The sequence below is a fragment of the Leptidea sinapis genome, chromosome 11 (assembly GCF_905404315.1).
Source record: "Leptidea sinapis chromosome 11, ilLepSina1.1, whole genome shotgun sequence".
Taxonomy (NCBI): domain Eukaryota; kingdom Metazoa; phylum Arthropoda; class Insecta; order Lepidoptera; family Pieridae; genus Leptidea; species Leptidea sinapis.
The window spans coordinates 14,841,493-14,852,947 of NC_066275.1; the positions used below are offsets into that span (position 1 = coordinate 14,841,493).

Below are 11,455 nucleotides of genomic sequence, written 5' to 3' on the forward strand. Positions count from 1 at the left end.
ACCAATCACAGCGAGTCATTTCATGGGATAAGGGTATAAAAGAGCGGCTTTCGGCTCATTTGATTCAGATTCAGTCTCATGCCAGATTTTGGCGACACAACGTGTCCTGAGGATGCTTTGTGTAGAGGCGAAACACGTGTTGAATTGTGTAAAGACAAATATTGGCGGAATTAACACTAAACAAAACTCAAATCATTTGGATATGAATATATTATAAATTCTCCACAATCCTATAGAATCAAAATCATGGAAAAGTTACACTGATACAATAACAGAAAACCTTTTTCTATTTACAATTTTTTATTCAAAACATTACATACTTCAATATAACTATTTCATGGTTTACATACACTCAATCGTACATTATTACTATCCTGTAGTCATAAGAAATGCTATTTCACTTTCTTTATTTACATTGAATATCTTAAAAAATTAAAGAATAAATATTTTTAGTTTTGATAGGTAAGTGCTGTATTGCAATTAAGAGGAAGGAGATTTCTACTTTCCTAAATATTTCTACAGTTAGAACAGTACATAAATGTGAAATTTGACTCCATTTCTATAAACTGACCAGTGGTAAGCCAGTCTGTGAACAACAAGCTTATAAGTTTAAAAATGTTAAGTGCATAATATATTTAGTATTTATTGCAACAGACAGAAGTTTGAAATTTGTTCAATCAATCCATGCTTGGGCTGGTTGGTCAGTTGTAAAAGGGCTCACTCCGTTGCGCTCCATTGCATCCAGCACCTCACAAACATATGCAGCAACATCAGATCTATTCTGCTCAATACCTTTTATGAATGGATGTTCTAATAGCCGATTGTACTTAGGTCTCTGGGTTTCTTCTTTTATAAGGCTAAAAATTATAATTCAAGTTTCAATTATTATGTAATAATATTTATTTATGGTAAAAACAAAAAAAAGTGATGCAATACAACTTTAGAGACAAAATTGATTTGTTTTTATATTTAGAAATGTTAAGCACTATTTATACTTACCATGTATTTACAAAATGAACGAAATTATTTGAAAATGAGTTATTCTTATTGGTGAGGCGTGGAGGATCTCCTTGTACTACTTGTTGCAGCTGTTCAAACACAGATCCCCATCGCGGATATGGAAATGCTCCAGTAGCTACTTCCATTAAAGTAATCCCCAATGACCAGACATCTGACCTGACATCATAGCCTCTTGCTTGTCCTGGGTCTATTCTTTCAGGCTGCATAAACAAAAATTTTTGTTATGTGTGTTAAATGAGTGATAATATTAAATTTTTAGCAATAGAGGAATTATGTATAATGAAATCTGAACTACAATATTATCATAAATACCAAGAATCTATCCTATCAAATTACATAAATAACTTAAGAATAAAAATTAAAAAAACTTACAGCCATATATGGTCGACATCCTGCATCACGGGTGCGAGCTATTGAGTCTACCAATTTACCAGATATACCAAAATCACATAGTTTTATGTTCCCTCTTCTATCTAATAATATATTAGATGGCTTTACATCCCTGCAATAAAAAAGAGTTTTAAGAGAAACTTAGTTTAAATTTAAGAAAATGGCAGCAATTTAAGATACACCAATGATGCCATACCTGTGAATTATTTTAAGTTTCTCCTTCAAATAATTTAATGCTTTGACAGTAGCAAGTGTTATTTTGGCTAGAATAGGTTCTGGTATTCGTGTTTGCATTCTTTCACATATGAATTTATAAAATTTGTCTAATGATGTATCCATTAATTCCATACAAATCCAACAGTCACCCTAGAAATATTTTGATATGTATATACTTATTAAGCATACAAATCACACCACATCTAAACAACAATCCTATTGATATACATGAAAATGACAAACATAATATTATCTTCATTGAAAAATTAAATTAAGGTAAAATATTTATATACCACATGTACACCAAGATTTCATTTGAATTAGGAATATAATATGATTTAAAAAAAATCTGTTTGTATATTTTTGCATATCATTCTATGTCTCAAAAGTATTTGGAAAAATATAAGATTACGGCTCCCTTTCACTAAACTTCAAGTAAAATCACTCAAAACTAAATTTTTCATTGTGAAATTGAGAAAAGATCCTCATAAGTTATAGGTTCCAACTAGTGTTAATTGGGAAGAAACTAATCAACACTACTGAAAATAGTGAATGCTACCCTAAATGTCAATCAAAGGGATAATTAAAATAAATTGTGTAAAATACAATTTAAGATATCAATAATTATTGTTAATAATTAGTACTATGTTGTATGAGAAACAATTACCTCTTTAAATAAAGCCCCATAAAACTGTACAATACAAGGGCATTCATTACTCTTCATGACTACTTCAAGATCCATTAATAACTGTTTCTGTTCTTTTTCATCAACAGTTGACCGAATCCTCTTTACAGCCATAACTTTACTAGATCTAGAAAGTAAAATAGCACTATTTTAACATGTGTAAACATATCTTTATTATATGACAATCAAAGCTAATCATTCCGGTCCCATATTAAGGGACATAAAAATTAAAATTTACTACAAAAAAAAAACTATATACATATATATTGGAAAGCATAAAAAGCTATATAATAGGTGCCTGAATTCTTACTTATATTTTATTATTATCATGGAATAGGAGGACAAACAAGGGTACTCGTCACCTGGTGTTAAGTGATCACCGCTGCCCACATTCTCTTGCAACACCAGAGGAATCACAAGAGTGTTGCCGGCCTTTAAGGAAGGTGCACACACTTTTTTTGAAGGTATCCATGTCATATCGTCCCGGAAAAACCGCACAAGGAAGCTCATTCCACAGCTTAGTAGTATGAGGAAGAAAGCTTCCTTGAAAACCACACTGTGGAGGAGGATTATAATTATTTCATTAACATATACTATATACATACATTCTATGGACCATTTTATTTACAGCACCAAAAGCACCTCTGCCAATTTCGCCAAGATCTTGGAGGTCATCTGCAGTGAAATCATAAATTTCTGTGGCAGAGAGTTGAAGTTTTCCTGATGACTGCATAGAAGGGTAAATTCTACACTTATCCCTAAAAGATTATAAATTGATATAAATGGACATTGAAAAGTACATTCTAGGAAAAACTTAAGTGAAATATGCTCAGTATAAGTGTCAGTCAAGAAATCTTAAATATTAATTAGCAGAAAGAAGAAAATACTGTACTTAGTGCAATAGCAATTCAAATCAAACAACTAATACTGATATTATCGTTATTTTACACTTTAATGATATAAAATGAGAAAGATGCCAGCTAATTGTTATTACTTATGTAACTGGAATGACACTAAATATAGTATATTCACAAATAAACTACTTACTTTGCTGGTTCCTTTCTATGTAGTACTTCCTGTGGTTTTACTGGCCTGTAGAATACTTCAAATATTAGTAACAATAAAACTGACACCTTAATGTATTCACATTCAATACAATGAGAAAAAAATTTATTAAAGCTAAAGATTTCAATGTGTATGTACCTTGGGTTTTCTGGGTGGACATCTCTTGTTGCTCTAGGAGGTATTCTTGATCTTTGAGCAGTACTTGAAGGGAATGGTACGAATGCATTATCACTCGATGCGCCTTCCAGTTGTAGATTTAATATTTTTCGTTTCTCCGTAGTAAATAAATTTAGGTCAGGTTTAGGCACTGAGGGTCGACTTGGACCTAAAAATTGACAAGCTCATATTTAATCTTGAAAAGTTTTGTGTAAAATAATTGATTTGTACGATATGTTTACAGTTTACCTTGACTCGACGGCACTTCGCCATTCTTCGACATTTTTTAATTAATAATATCGCGGGTTTTACAGGTTGGTTGTAATATTCTCCTCACAAACCTCCATTTGATTGACTTTATATTAATTTTTCATAAAACTCAATCTTCAAGGATAATATTATTTACTCTGAATTATCACAGCAGGTTCAAAATTCTTAAATCTTTCGATTTTCACCACAGAGTCATAATCAAAAATTAGTTACAGAATTTGTCTAAAAGCATAGAGTATATTTTTTACTGTTTAGACCATCAGCTCACACCAATAACAACAATAAAATTGCGATATCTTCATTTAATATAAAGTTATTAGAGTCTTTAAAAGCAAAGATTTTTCTAAGCACTACGTGCTCAGTCATGTGTGTATGCGGACGTAGTCGTGGGTATCAGCTAGTAATAAGTAAAGATATTGTGTATGGTACCTAATACATTTAATAGATCACTTGTAAAATCAAATTTTTGTCAACACTTCAGTTAGCAGAACTGGTGATAAGGCATAAGACAATAATAGGCTTGTTAAAAAATTATCGACCTTACTTTTATGAATGTACTTATTTATTTTATCTATGAATTTTTTCTTTCATTTCTTTTTTTTTTCGTAAATTTAATGTGTATTTCTTATTTAATTATTACTGTATCCTGCTACTTCGAGGACTGGCCTTAAATAAACAAAAATAATAAATAAGCTTATTTTATCTTATATGTCGAAGAGCCTGTATTTAGAATGCCTGATGCCATAGATAATTCCTGTAGAATCCTGGAAAAACTGTCCCTGCACGCCCGTAAACAGGACATGTACTTCATGGTGGATATCTTGGCTGTCCCGCGTACTCTAGAGGCAAAGCTGTCTCATAGCAAACAAAATAAGAAGCTCAAGCCACCGTCTTCCGTGTTCGCTGTGGACTTCTGTAACCGCTGAGATCGTGATTCTTGACGAAAACAGCGTCCACCTCACCAAATGACTAGGCTCACGTACCATTTGCCCTGTGCTTTCCCCGGGGCGAAAAAAGAATAGGGAAGTCCCAGGCCCATGGGTGTCGTAAGAGGCGACTAAAGGCTTTTTAGAAGTGGGAGAGTCACGCTGCCGTCTTATGACGTCAGCACAATCGAGCCAAACTCTCCAAAATCATGGAGAGCATAATTAACCGCCAGCTCGTGGTATGCTTAGAGGGTCACCAGTACCGACAGTACGGCTTTCGCCATGGTCGATCGGCAGGTGATCTTCTGGTATACCTAACACATAGATGGGTGGCGGCTATCGAAAGCAAGGGCCTGGCAGTTAGCCTGGATATAGCGAAGGCCTATGATCGGTTATGGCACAAGGTGCTTCTCGCAAAACTTCCATCATTTGGGCTTCCCGAGAGCTTATGCAAGTGGACCTCCAGCTTCCTCACTGGGCGCAGCATACAGGTCGTTGTCGACCGATATTGCTCAAACCCGAAGTCCGTGAACGCTGAAATGCCCCAAGGCTGTGTGCTATCTCCCACGCTGTTTCTTCTGCATATCAATGATATGTTGGACACCAACATACATTGCTATGCAGAGAACAGCACTGGTGATGCCGTATACACGGGCCATGCATGTCTCTCTCGGGAATACGTCGACCAGTGCCGGGAGAAACTTGTGTCTTCTATCGAGTCCTCTCTTGAGAAGGTCGCGGAATGGGGTCAATTAAAACTTGTCCAATTTAACCCCCAGAAGACTCAAGTTTGCGCGTTTAACACAAAAAAAACCCATTTGTCATATCACTGCTCTTCGACAACACTTCCCTTACAGCCTCGCCTAGTATCGGAATTCTGGGTCTCGATATCTCAAGCGATTGCCAATTCCGCGGTCAGATGTCAGAGCAAAGCAAAATTGGCTTCAAAGAAACTGGGCATCATACATAAAGCACGACAATACTTCAAGCCGGCCCACATTCTAGCGCTGTACAAAGCGTAGGTCCGGCCACACATGGAGTATTGCTGTCATCTCTGGTCTGACGCACCCCAGTATCAGCTCGATCCATTTGACCGCGTGCAACGCAGAGCAGCTCGAATTGTTAGGGACCCAGTGCTCTGTGAACGGCTGGGTCACTTGGCGTTGCGTAGAGACATCGCTTCATTGTGTGTTCTCTACCGCATTAAAAAGCAAACTCGATAAAATCACACTGCGCCCGTCACCAAGTCTACACAATACTAGACGAGTGGTATAAAAATAAGCCATATATAGCAATATGAAGGCAATTTATGAGTAGATCAGGTTTTTTTATTTTCGATTTGTTTATATGTAGGTAGGTACTGTTAAAATAATTTAGCTAAAATATTTAACCGTAACAGTTAACACGCGTAGAAAAATATAAGGCAGCAATTAGAGTACTTATGAAATAAAAATACAGTCGCGAGCAAAAGTTTAGAATCACTTACTTGAATTTGGTTCCGCGCGATCTCGCTTACTAAATAAATTTTTAATTATCATAAAAAATCACACCATTTTAAAGGTTCAACTCTTAACTTTAAACTGATAACGAATTCATTAAAATCAAGCCAGTATTTAAGAAGCTATCCCGGATTAAGTGAATAACGAAAAAGACAAAGTTTCAATTGTTTGATACGTCGCGAGTTGCGACCTATTGACTCCCTATAAAAGCATCTGTTATCGGAATTCGGATTTTCTTTATCAGTCAAATTTCACACGTTGACCCGTACACAAATGTGTACGGGGGATTCGCTACTTTTGATCCTTTACTTTGTATGACAATGACCTACAGAAGGAGCACAAATCGTAGCCCTATTGCAAGAAGGGCTCAGCCAGCGGGTTGTCGCTCGTAGGCTCCACATAAGCCAGTTCTGTGTTTCGAAAGTTTACAAGCGCTTTCAGGAGACTGATGGCTTTATCCCAAGACAAGATCTGGGCCGCGCCGATGCATATCGGAGAGGGATGACCGTTTTATCGTGTGAACCTCTCTCCGAAATCGGCATTTGACTGGTGTCGACGTCCAACAGGATCTCCGAGATGTTCGTGGAGTAGCAGCCAGCGAGCTGTGGACAGTTCGTCGACTACTCAAGCAAGCGAATGACTCCAAAAAGGCCTTCCACAAGCCTGAAACTCACAGCAGCTCAACGACAAGCACGCCTTCAATTTGCTCGCACCCATCATGATTGAGAGGTTGAGCAATGGCGGCAAGTCCGGTTCTCCGACAAGAGCAGGATGTGTTTGCATTGTAGCGACCGAAGAGGTTGGGGTTTACATGCGGCCTGGGGAGTGATTTGCGCAGCGCTGTTTCGCTGAAACAGTGGCTTATGGGGACGGGTCTTGTATGATGTGGGCCAGCATTTCCTTCGACGGTAAAACCGAGCTTGTTTTCGTGCCTGGCGGGGGACGAGGAGTCTTCGAGCAGTTATTAAGGCGGGGGGAGGGAACACAAAGTACTGACACTTTATTTTAAGGCTAAATAAAAACTTTATTTATTAATTTTTGTTGTTTTATTCATCCATAATTTTCCCATATTTCCTTGTTTTCCTACCTCCTTCACTTAATCAAGGATAGCTCCTTAACTACTGGCTCGAATTGAATGAATTTGATATCAATTTAAAGTTGACAGTAGAACCTTTAAAATGATGTAATTTTTGTGATAGTTAAAAAATTATTTAGTAAGATAGATCGCGCGGAACCAATTTCAAGTAAGTGATTCCAAACTTTTGCTCGCGACTGTAGTTCCTTTGTAAAATTAACAATTTAAATATGATATTAAGGATATAACCTGCTGTTCCAATCCCTGCTAATATAATAAATGTGAATATTAGTTTGTTTTTTACGCTTCTACGCCGGAGCCGTTTTATCGGTTCAGTAACCGATTTTGATGAAATTTGGTACAGAGATACACTAGAGCTTAGACAAGGACATAGGATACTTTTTATCCGGGAAAACTATGGTTTACGCGGGATTTGTGAAAAACTGAAATTCACGTCGATGACCTACAAGTATACATAGTAGGTGTAGTTTGCCATAGCAATCTTCCTCGAAATAAGATTCATATAATATGTTGGGGACGGGAGTGAAAACGGGAACCGGACCTGGAATAGGACATGAGATAATTTTCAATTCCAAACTTGCTTATTATTTTTAAAAAAACCTTTATCTACGCGGAAGAAGTCGCGGGCATCAGCTAGTAACTATACTTAGTCTGGCCATAAATATTGTTACAATTAAAAATAAACAAAATATTACCTTTGAATTTGGAATCTGTCTTGAGTTTTCTCATTTTGGCGCCAATACATTGTACAATATTTTGCGATATTTAAATGGAGTGGGGTGATAAAGAGAACCGAATCGCTGTGATTGTATTACACAAAGTAGGTATGGAGCCAAACGCAATTTTGAAAACTCTCCATACACTTGGTATTAGTAAAATGTTTGTATACCAGGCTACTAATAGGTACAATAAACCCTCCTCTGTTTGTGACAGAAGAAGATCTGGCCAAACTGAATGCCATGATAATTTGCTTTTATTGATTACTGGCAACAACATTTAAAGGACTGTATTGCAGCCAATGGAGACCACTTCGAATAAGCTTTTTATATTTTAAATTGTTTTATATGTATGTATTTAACTTACACTCTGTAAAAGTAATAAATTTGTTTGCAATAGAAAATTTTTTCAGTATTTATGGCAAGACTAGGTACATGACATTCATATAAAACATTTATCAGTAATATAATGATAAATTAAAAAGACAAATACTGTAAACATATACAAATTTAATAATTAATTATTTTTACCCTAAAATTTTGTTGCTGTCTTCATACAACAATATTCAAGGCTTTATTTTCAAATACTTTACACAACATCCAACTTTTTGTGTTTTTTAGGTAGCCTTGAAATTGTTTCTGAATGTCTTAATTCTGTATCTACAAGTGCATTTGGTTTTTTTGCTTTACTTTTTATTGGTGTAGCACTGTTAATGCCATTCGTGGTAGAATTAACACCTTTAATAGAACTATTTAATTTTTTATTTGACGAGCCTGGTAGCCCATCACCCATTTGTCGTTGGACTGGCTTTGTTTTATCGAAATCTACATATGAGACATCTAGCAGTTTCAAAGGTTTCATCGAATCACCAGGATCTTCGTCATCTTCAACTAGCTCTGACCACCTAAAAAAGATTAATATACGACATTTATATCAAGACCAAGAATATGATGCTGCTGCCTTAAATTTATGATTAGCCATTGATTCAAATTCAAATATTTTTATTCAAAATAGTGTTTTTAATCAATAATAATTATTGAAAGTCTAAAAACTACCACCCATTTAAAATAGAATTCGAAGCAGATTCAAATAGCGAATAAGCTCACATAATAGAAGGCAATATCCATTAACCAAACTCTCTTGAAACACCAGAGATATAACAGGAGTGTAGGGGCCTTCAAGTTCAATGAAACAATTTTCAAAATAAAAGTTATTCTTTATGTATATCCAAAAAAAATATATTTATGAATGTCAACCCTTACCACCACTTTGAAGAAGTTGAGTTTAAATCAGAAGTGGTGACAGGAAACCCATTTCCACTCTTTTAAATGAATGTTTACAGGTACACTATACAAAGTGATGCAACAAAATACTCAAATATTTCTACTAACATAGGTAAGTGAAAAAATGAAACTAAATATCATAAAAAAAAAATCTAAAGAGTTATTGAGTAAGCTGAATGCATCTATTCACACACTGTGATTAAATGAAGGTTATGCAAACTTTTTAGGCATATTTTCTAGTATTTTAATATAGGTTTAGAATTAAAAACAACAACAGGATTTGAGATGACGGAATCACCCAGCCACGGCTAGTAGCACCTGTTCATTAATACTATTTTTGGGTAGAAACAACCCTGGCTATAACACCGCCACAAGCAATGAATTTTAAACAAGCATTATCAAGTGTGCTAGAAGAATAAAACAAAATATGCAATAAGAAAAAGCACATAAAGTTCTTTTGGATTTGGAGGCATGGATATAAATCAGGGAAATAAAATCTGTACACACTTAATAACTACATCATAAGAAGAAAGAACATAAGGTGGTGTTAAGTCCATAGTCTAAAACAATATCCTTGGTTTGCTATTATTTATCACAAATTTAGCAATAATAAGATACTAAATAATTACTATATAACTTGTTTTTTTGGTATATTAAAATATTCAATTTTAAACACAGCACTTCTGATTATAGTGTCACTTACATAATTAACACAATATTCATAGCTTCATATCAATTTTGGTACATCAAAGCCTAACACATAAATATCTCACATCAAACAATGATCTGGGAATAGCTGATGCATAAATTCAGATTGATTGAATATTTATACCTTTTTTCTAGACTTCCTCTAATGTATGGTAAGGCACCATAGAGATCTAAAGCTGCTATTTCAAAAAGAACTGTCTGTCCTTCTTCAATGTTGGTACCTTCCCACTCAGTATCTGACTCTTCCGTTGGCCTTGGTATAACAACATTAAACACCCTGTAAGAATTTAGTAACATGGAACAAGCATTTCAAGGACATCAAGTAATATTAGTAGATAGATTAGTTGAATAATTGCAGTAATCTTAAGTATGCATAAAGATAATGATAATAATATAACAGACTTTAATATTTTGTTTTTTCATATAAGAGCACATAATGTGAAGTGGTGAGGCAGAACCTCCCATGGACATAATTAACATTCCATGGAGATTAACATTACTATCTTCAAATTTAACTGAACTTGTGATTATATTACCTGTGCACTAATACTCCCAAATGTGTTAGATATTTCTTGTTAACAACGCCTTTCAATGTAGCCCCTACATATGGCCGAAAAATAAAATAATCTGCTTGTACTTGAAAGTGTATATCTGAGCTATCGTTTCTTATAGATCCTACGTTTTGTAAAATGCGAAGGTTTTTGTAGCTCAATAAAATTCCATTGAACCTGAAAGCCAATAAGGCTGTCATTATTGTCTTGAATACCTTTTTTGTACTATACTTATTTCTAATAAAATGTGACAATACATGAGATGTTTTTAATTTAATATTTCAGACTTACTCCTTGTCAAACTTTCCTATTTTATAATCTAACAAATTCTTAACTGATTCTTTCAGATTTCCAAGACACCATGGCTGTAATGCGATATTTTGATTTACTCTTTTTTCAATAACACACGAGTCTTTATCATTCGCTAATGCTTTCAGTTCTTTCAAGTCAAATTTAATAATCGTTGACATGTTATCTACAATTACTGTAAAAATTTTACATACTAAGTAAAAAATAAAATGTATAAAAACATTTTAGATTATTTTGAAAATCAAAAATCAAAATGAGGCCTGGCAGAAATTTCGACTTCGTATTTTGACATTTAATTGACATACACTTTGTTTGTTTTTATTTAAACTTTCAGATTATATTATTATATCTAGGTAGGTACCATATATCTTACAGATTGTCTGTGGTAGGAACTTCATATTGCGAGCTAAATTCTAATCGTGTTCAAATCTCTTCACTATTCACGAAGTTGATCACAGACCCAAATTCTAAGAACCTTGGTTAGTGAGGCGAAATTCAATCGCGCCATGAGAAGTAAGAAGGGATATTAGCGTCACAGTACCAGTAGCTCCTTGTATAGGTAAT

At 34.7% G+C, this 11,455-nt stretch overlaps 2 protein-coding genes across 2 annotated transcripts; both read right to left on the minus strand.

The window, feature by feature from the left end:
- Nucleotides 1–192: 192 nt before the first annotated feature.
- On the minus strand, nucleotides 193–4,010 carry LOC126966933 (dual specificity mitogen-activated protein kinase kinase 4-like). Its single transcript, XM_050811244.1, has 9 exons — nucleotides 3,782–4,010; nucleotides 3,515–3,701; nucleotides 3,359–3,403; nucleotides 2,917–3,069; nucleotides 2,294–2,438; nucleotides 1,607–1,776; nucleotides 1,393–1,522; nucleotides 1,000–1,220; nucleotides 193–857 (listed from the first exon to the last, which is right to left on the minus strand). The coding sequence occupies exons 1-9, from the start codon at nucleotides 3,813–3,815 to the stop codon at nucleotides 674–676; spliced, it is 1,269 nt and encodes a 422-aa protein (XP_050667201.1). The 5' UTR covers nucleotides 3,816–4,010; the 3' UTR covers nucleotides 193–673.
- A 4,519-nt stretch (nucleotides 4,011–8,529) lies between these two features.
- Nucleotides 8,530–11,173, minus strand: LOC126966944 (DNA-directed RNA polymerase I subunit RPA43). Its single transcript, XM_050811262.1, has 4 exons — nucleotides 10,874–11,173; nucleotides 10,568–10,759; nucleotides 10,156–10,308; nucleotides 8,530–8,944 (listed from the first exon to the last, which is right to left on the minus strand). The coding sequence occupies exons 1-4, from the start codon at nucleotides 11,050–11,052 to the stop codon at nucleotides 8,629–8,631; spliced, it is 840 nt and encodes a 279-aa protein (XP_050667219.1). The 5' UTR covers nucleotides 11,053–11,173; the 3' UTR covers nucleotides 8,530–8,628.
- Nucleotides 11,174–11,455: the final 282 nt, after the last annotated feature.

Excerpts from the sequence above, each read along its gene's own strand:
- LOC126966933 (XM_050811244.1), bottom strand. The coding sequence starts at position 3,815 with ATGTCGAAGAATGGCGAAGTGCCGTCGAGTCAAG. Across the intron at positions 3,702-3,781 it reads CGAAGTGCCGTCGAGTCAAG|GTCCAAGTCGACCCTCAGTG; the intron begins GTAAACTGTAAA and ends GTCAATTTTTAG. Across the intron at positions 1,523-1,606 it reads AAACTTAAAATAATTCACAG|GGATGTAAAGCCATCTAATA; the intron begins GTATGGCATCAT and ends TTTTTATTGCAG.
- LOC126966944 (XM_050811262.1), bottom strand. The coding sequence starts at position 11,052 with ATGTCAACGATTATTAAATTTGACTTGAAAGAACTGAAAGCATTAGCG. Across the intron at positions 10,760-10,873 it reads ATAGGAAAGTTTGACAAGGA|GTTCAATGGAATTTTATTGA; the intron begins GTAAGTCTGAAA and ends ATTGGCTTTCAG. Across the intron at positions 10,309-10,567 it reads TTGGGAGTATTAGTGCACAG|GGTGTTTAATGTTGTTATAC; the intron begins GTAATATAATCA and ends AAATTCTTACAG.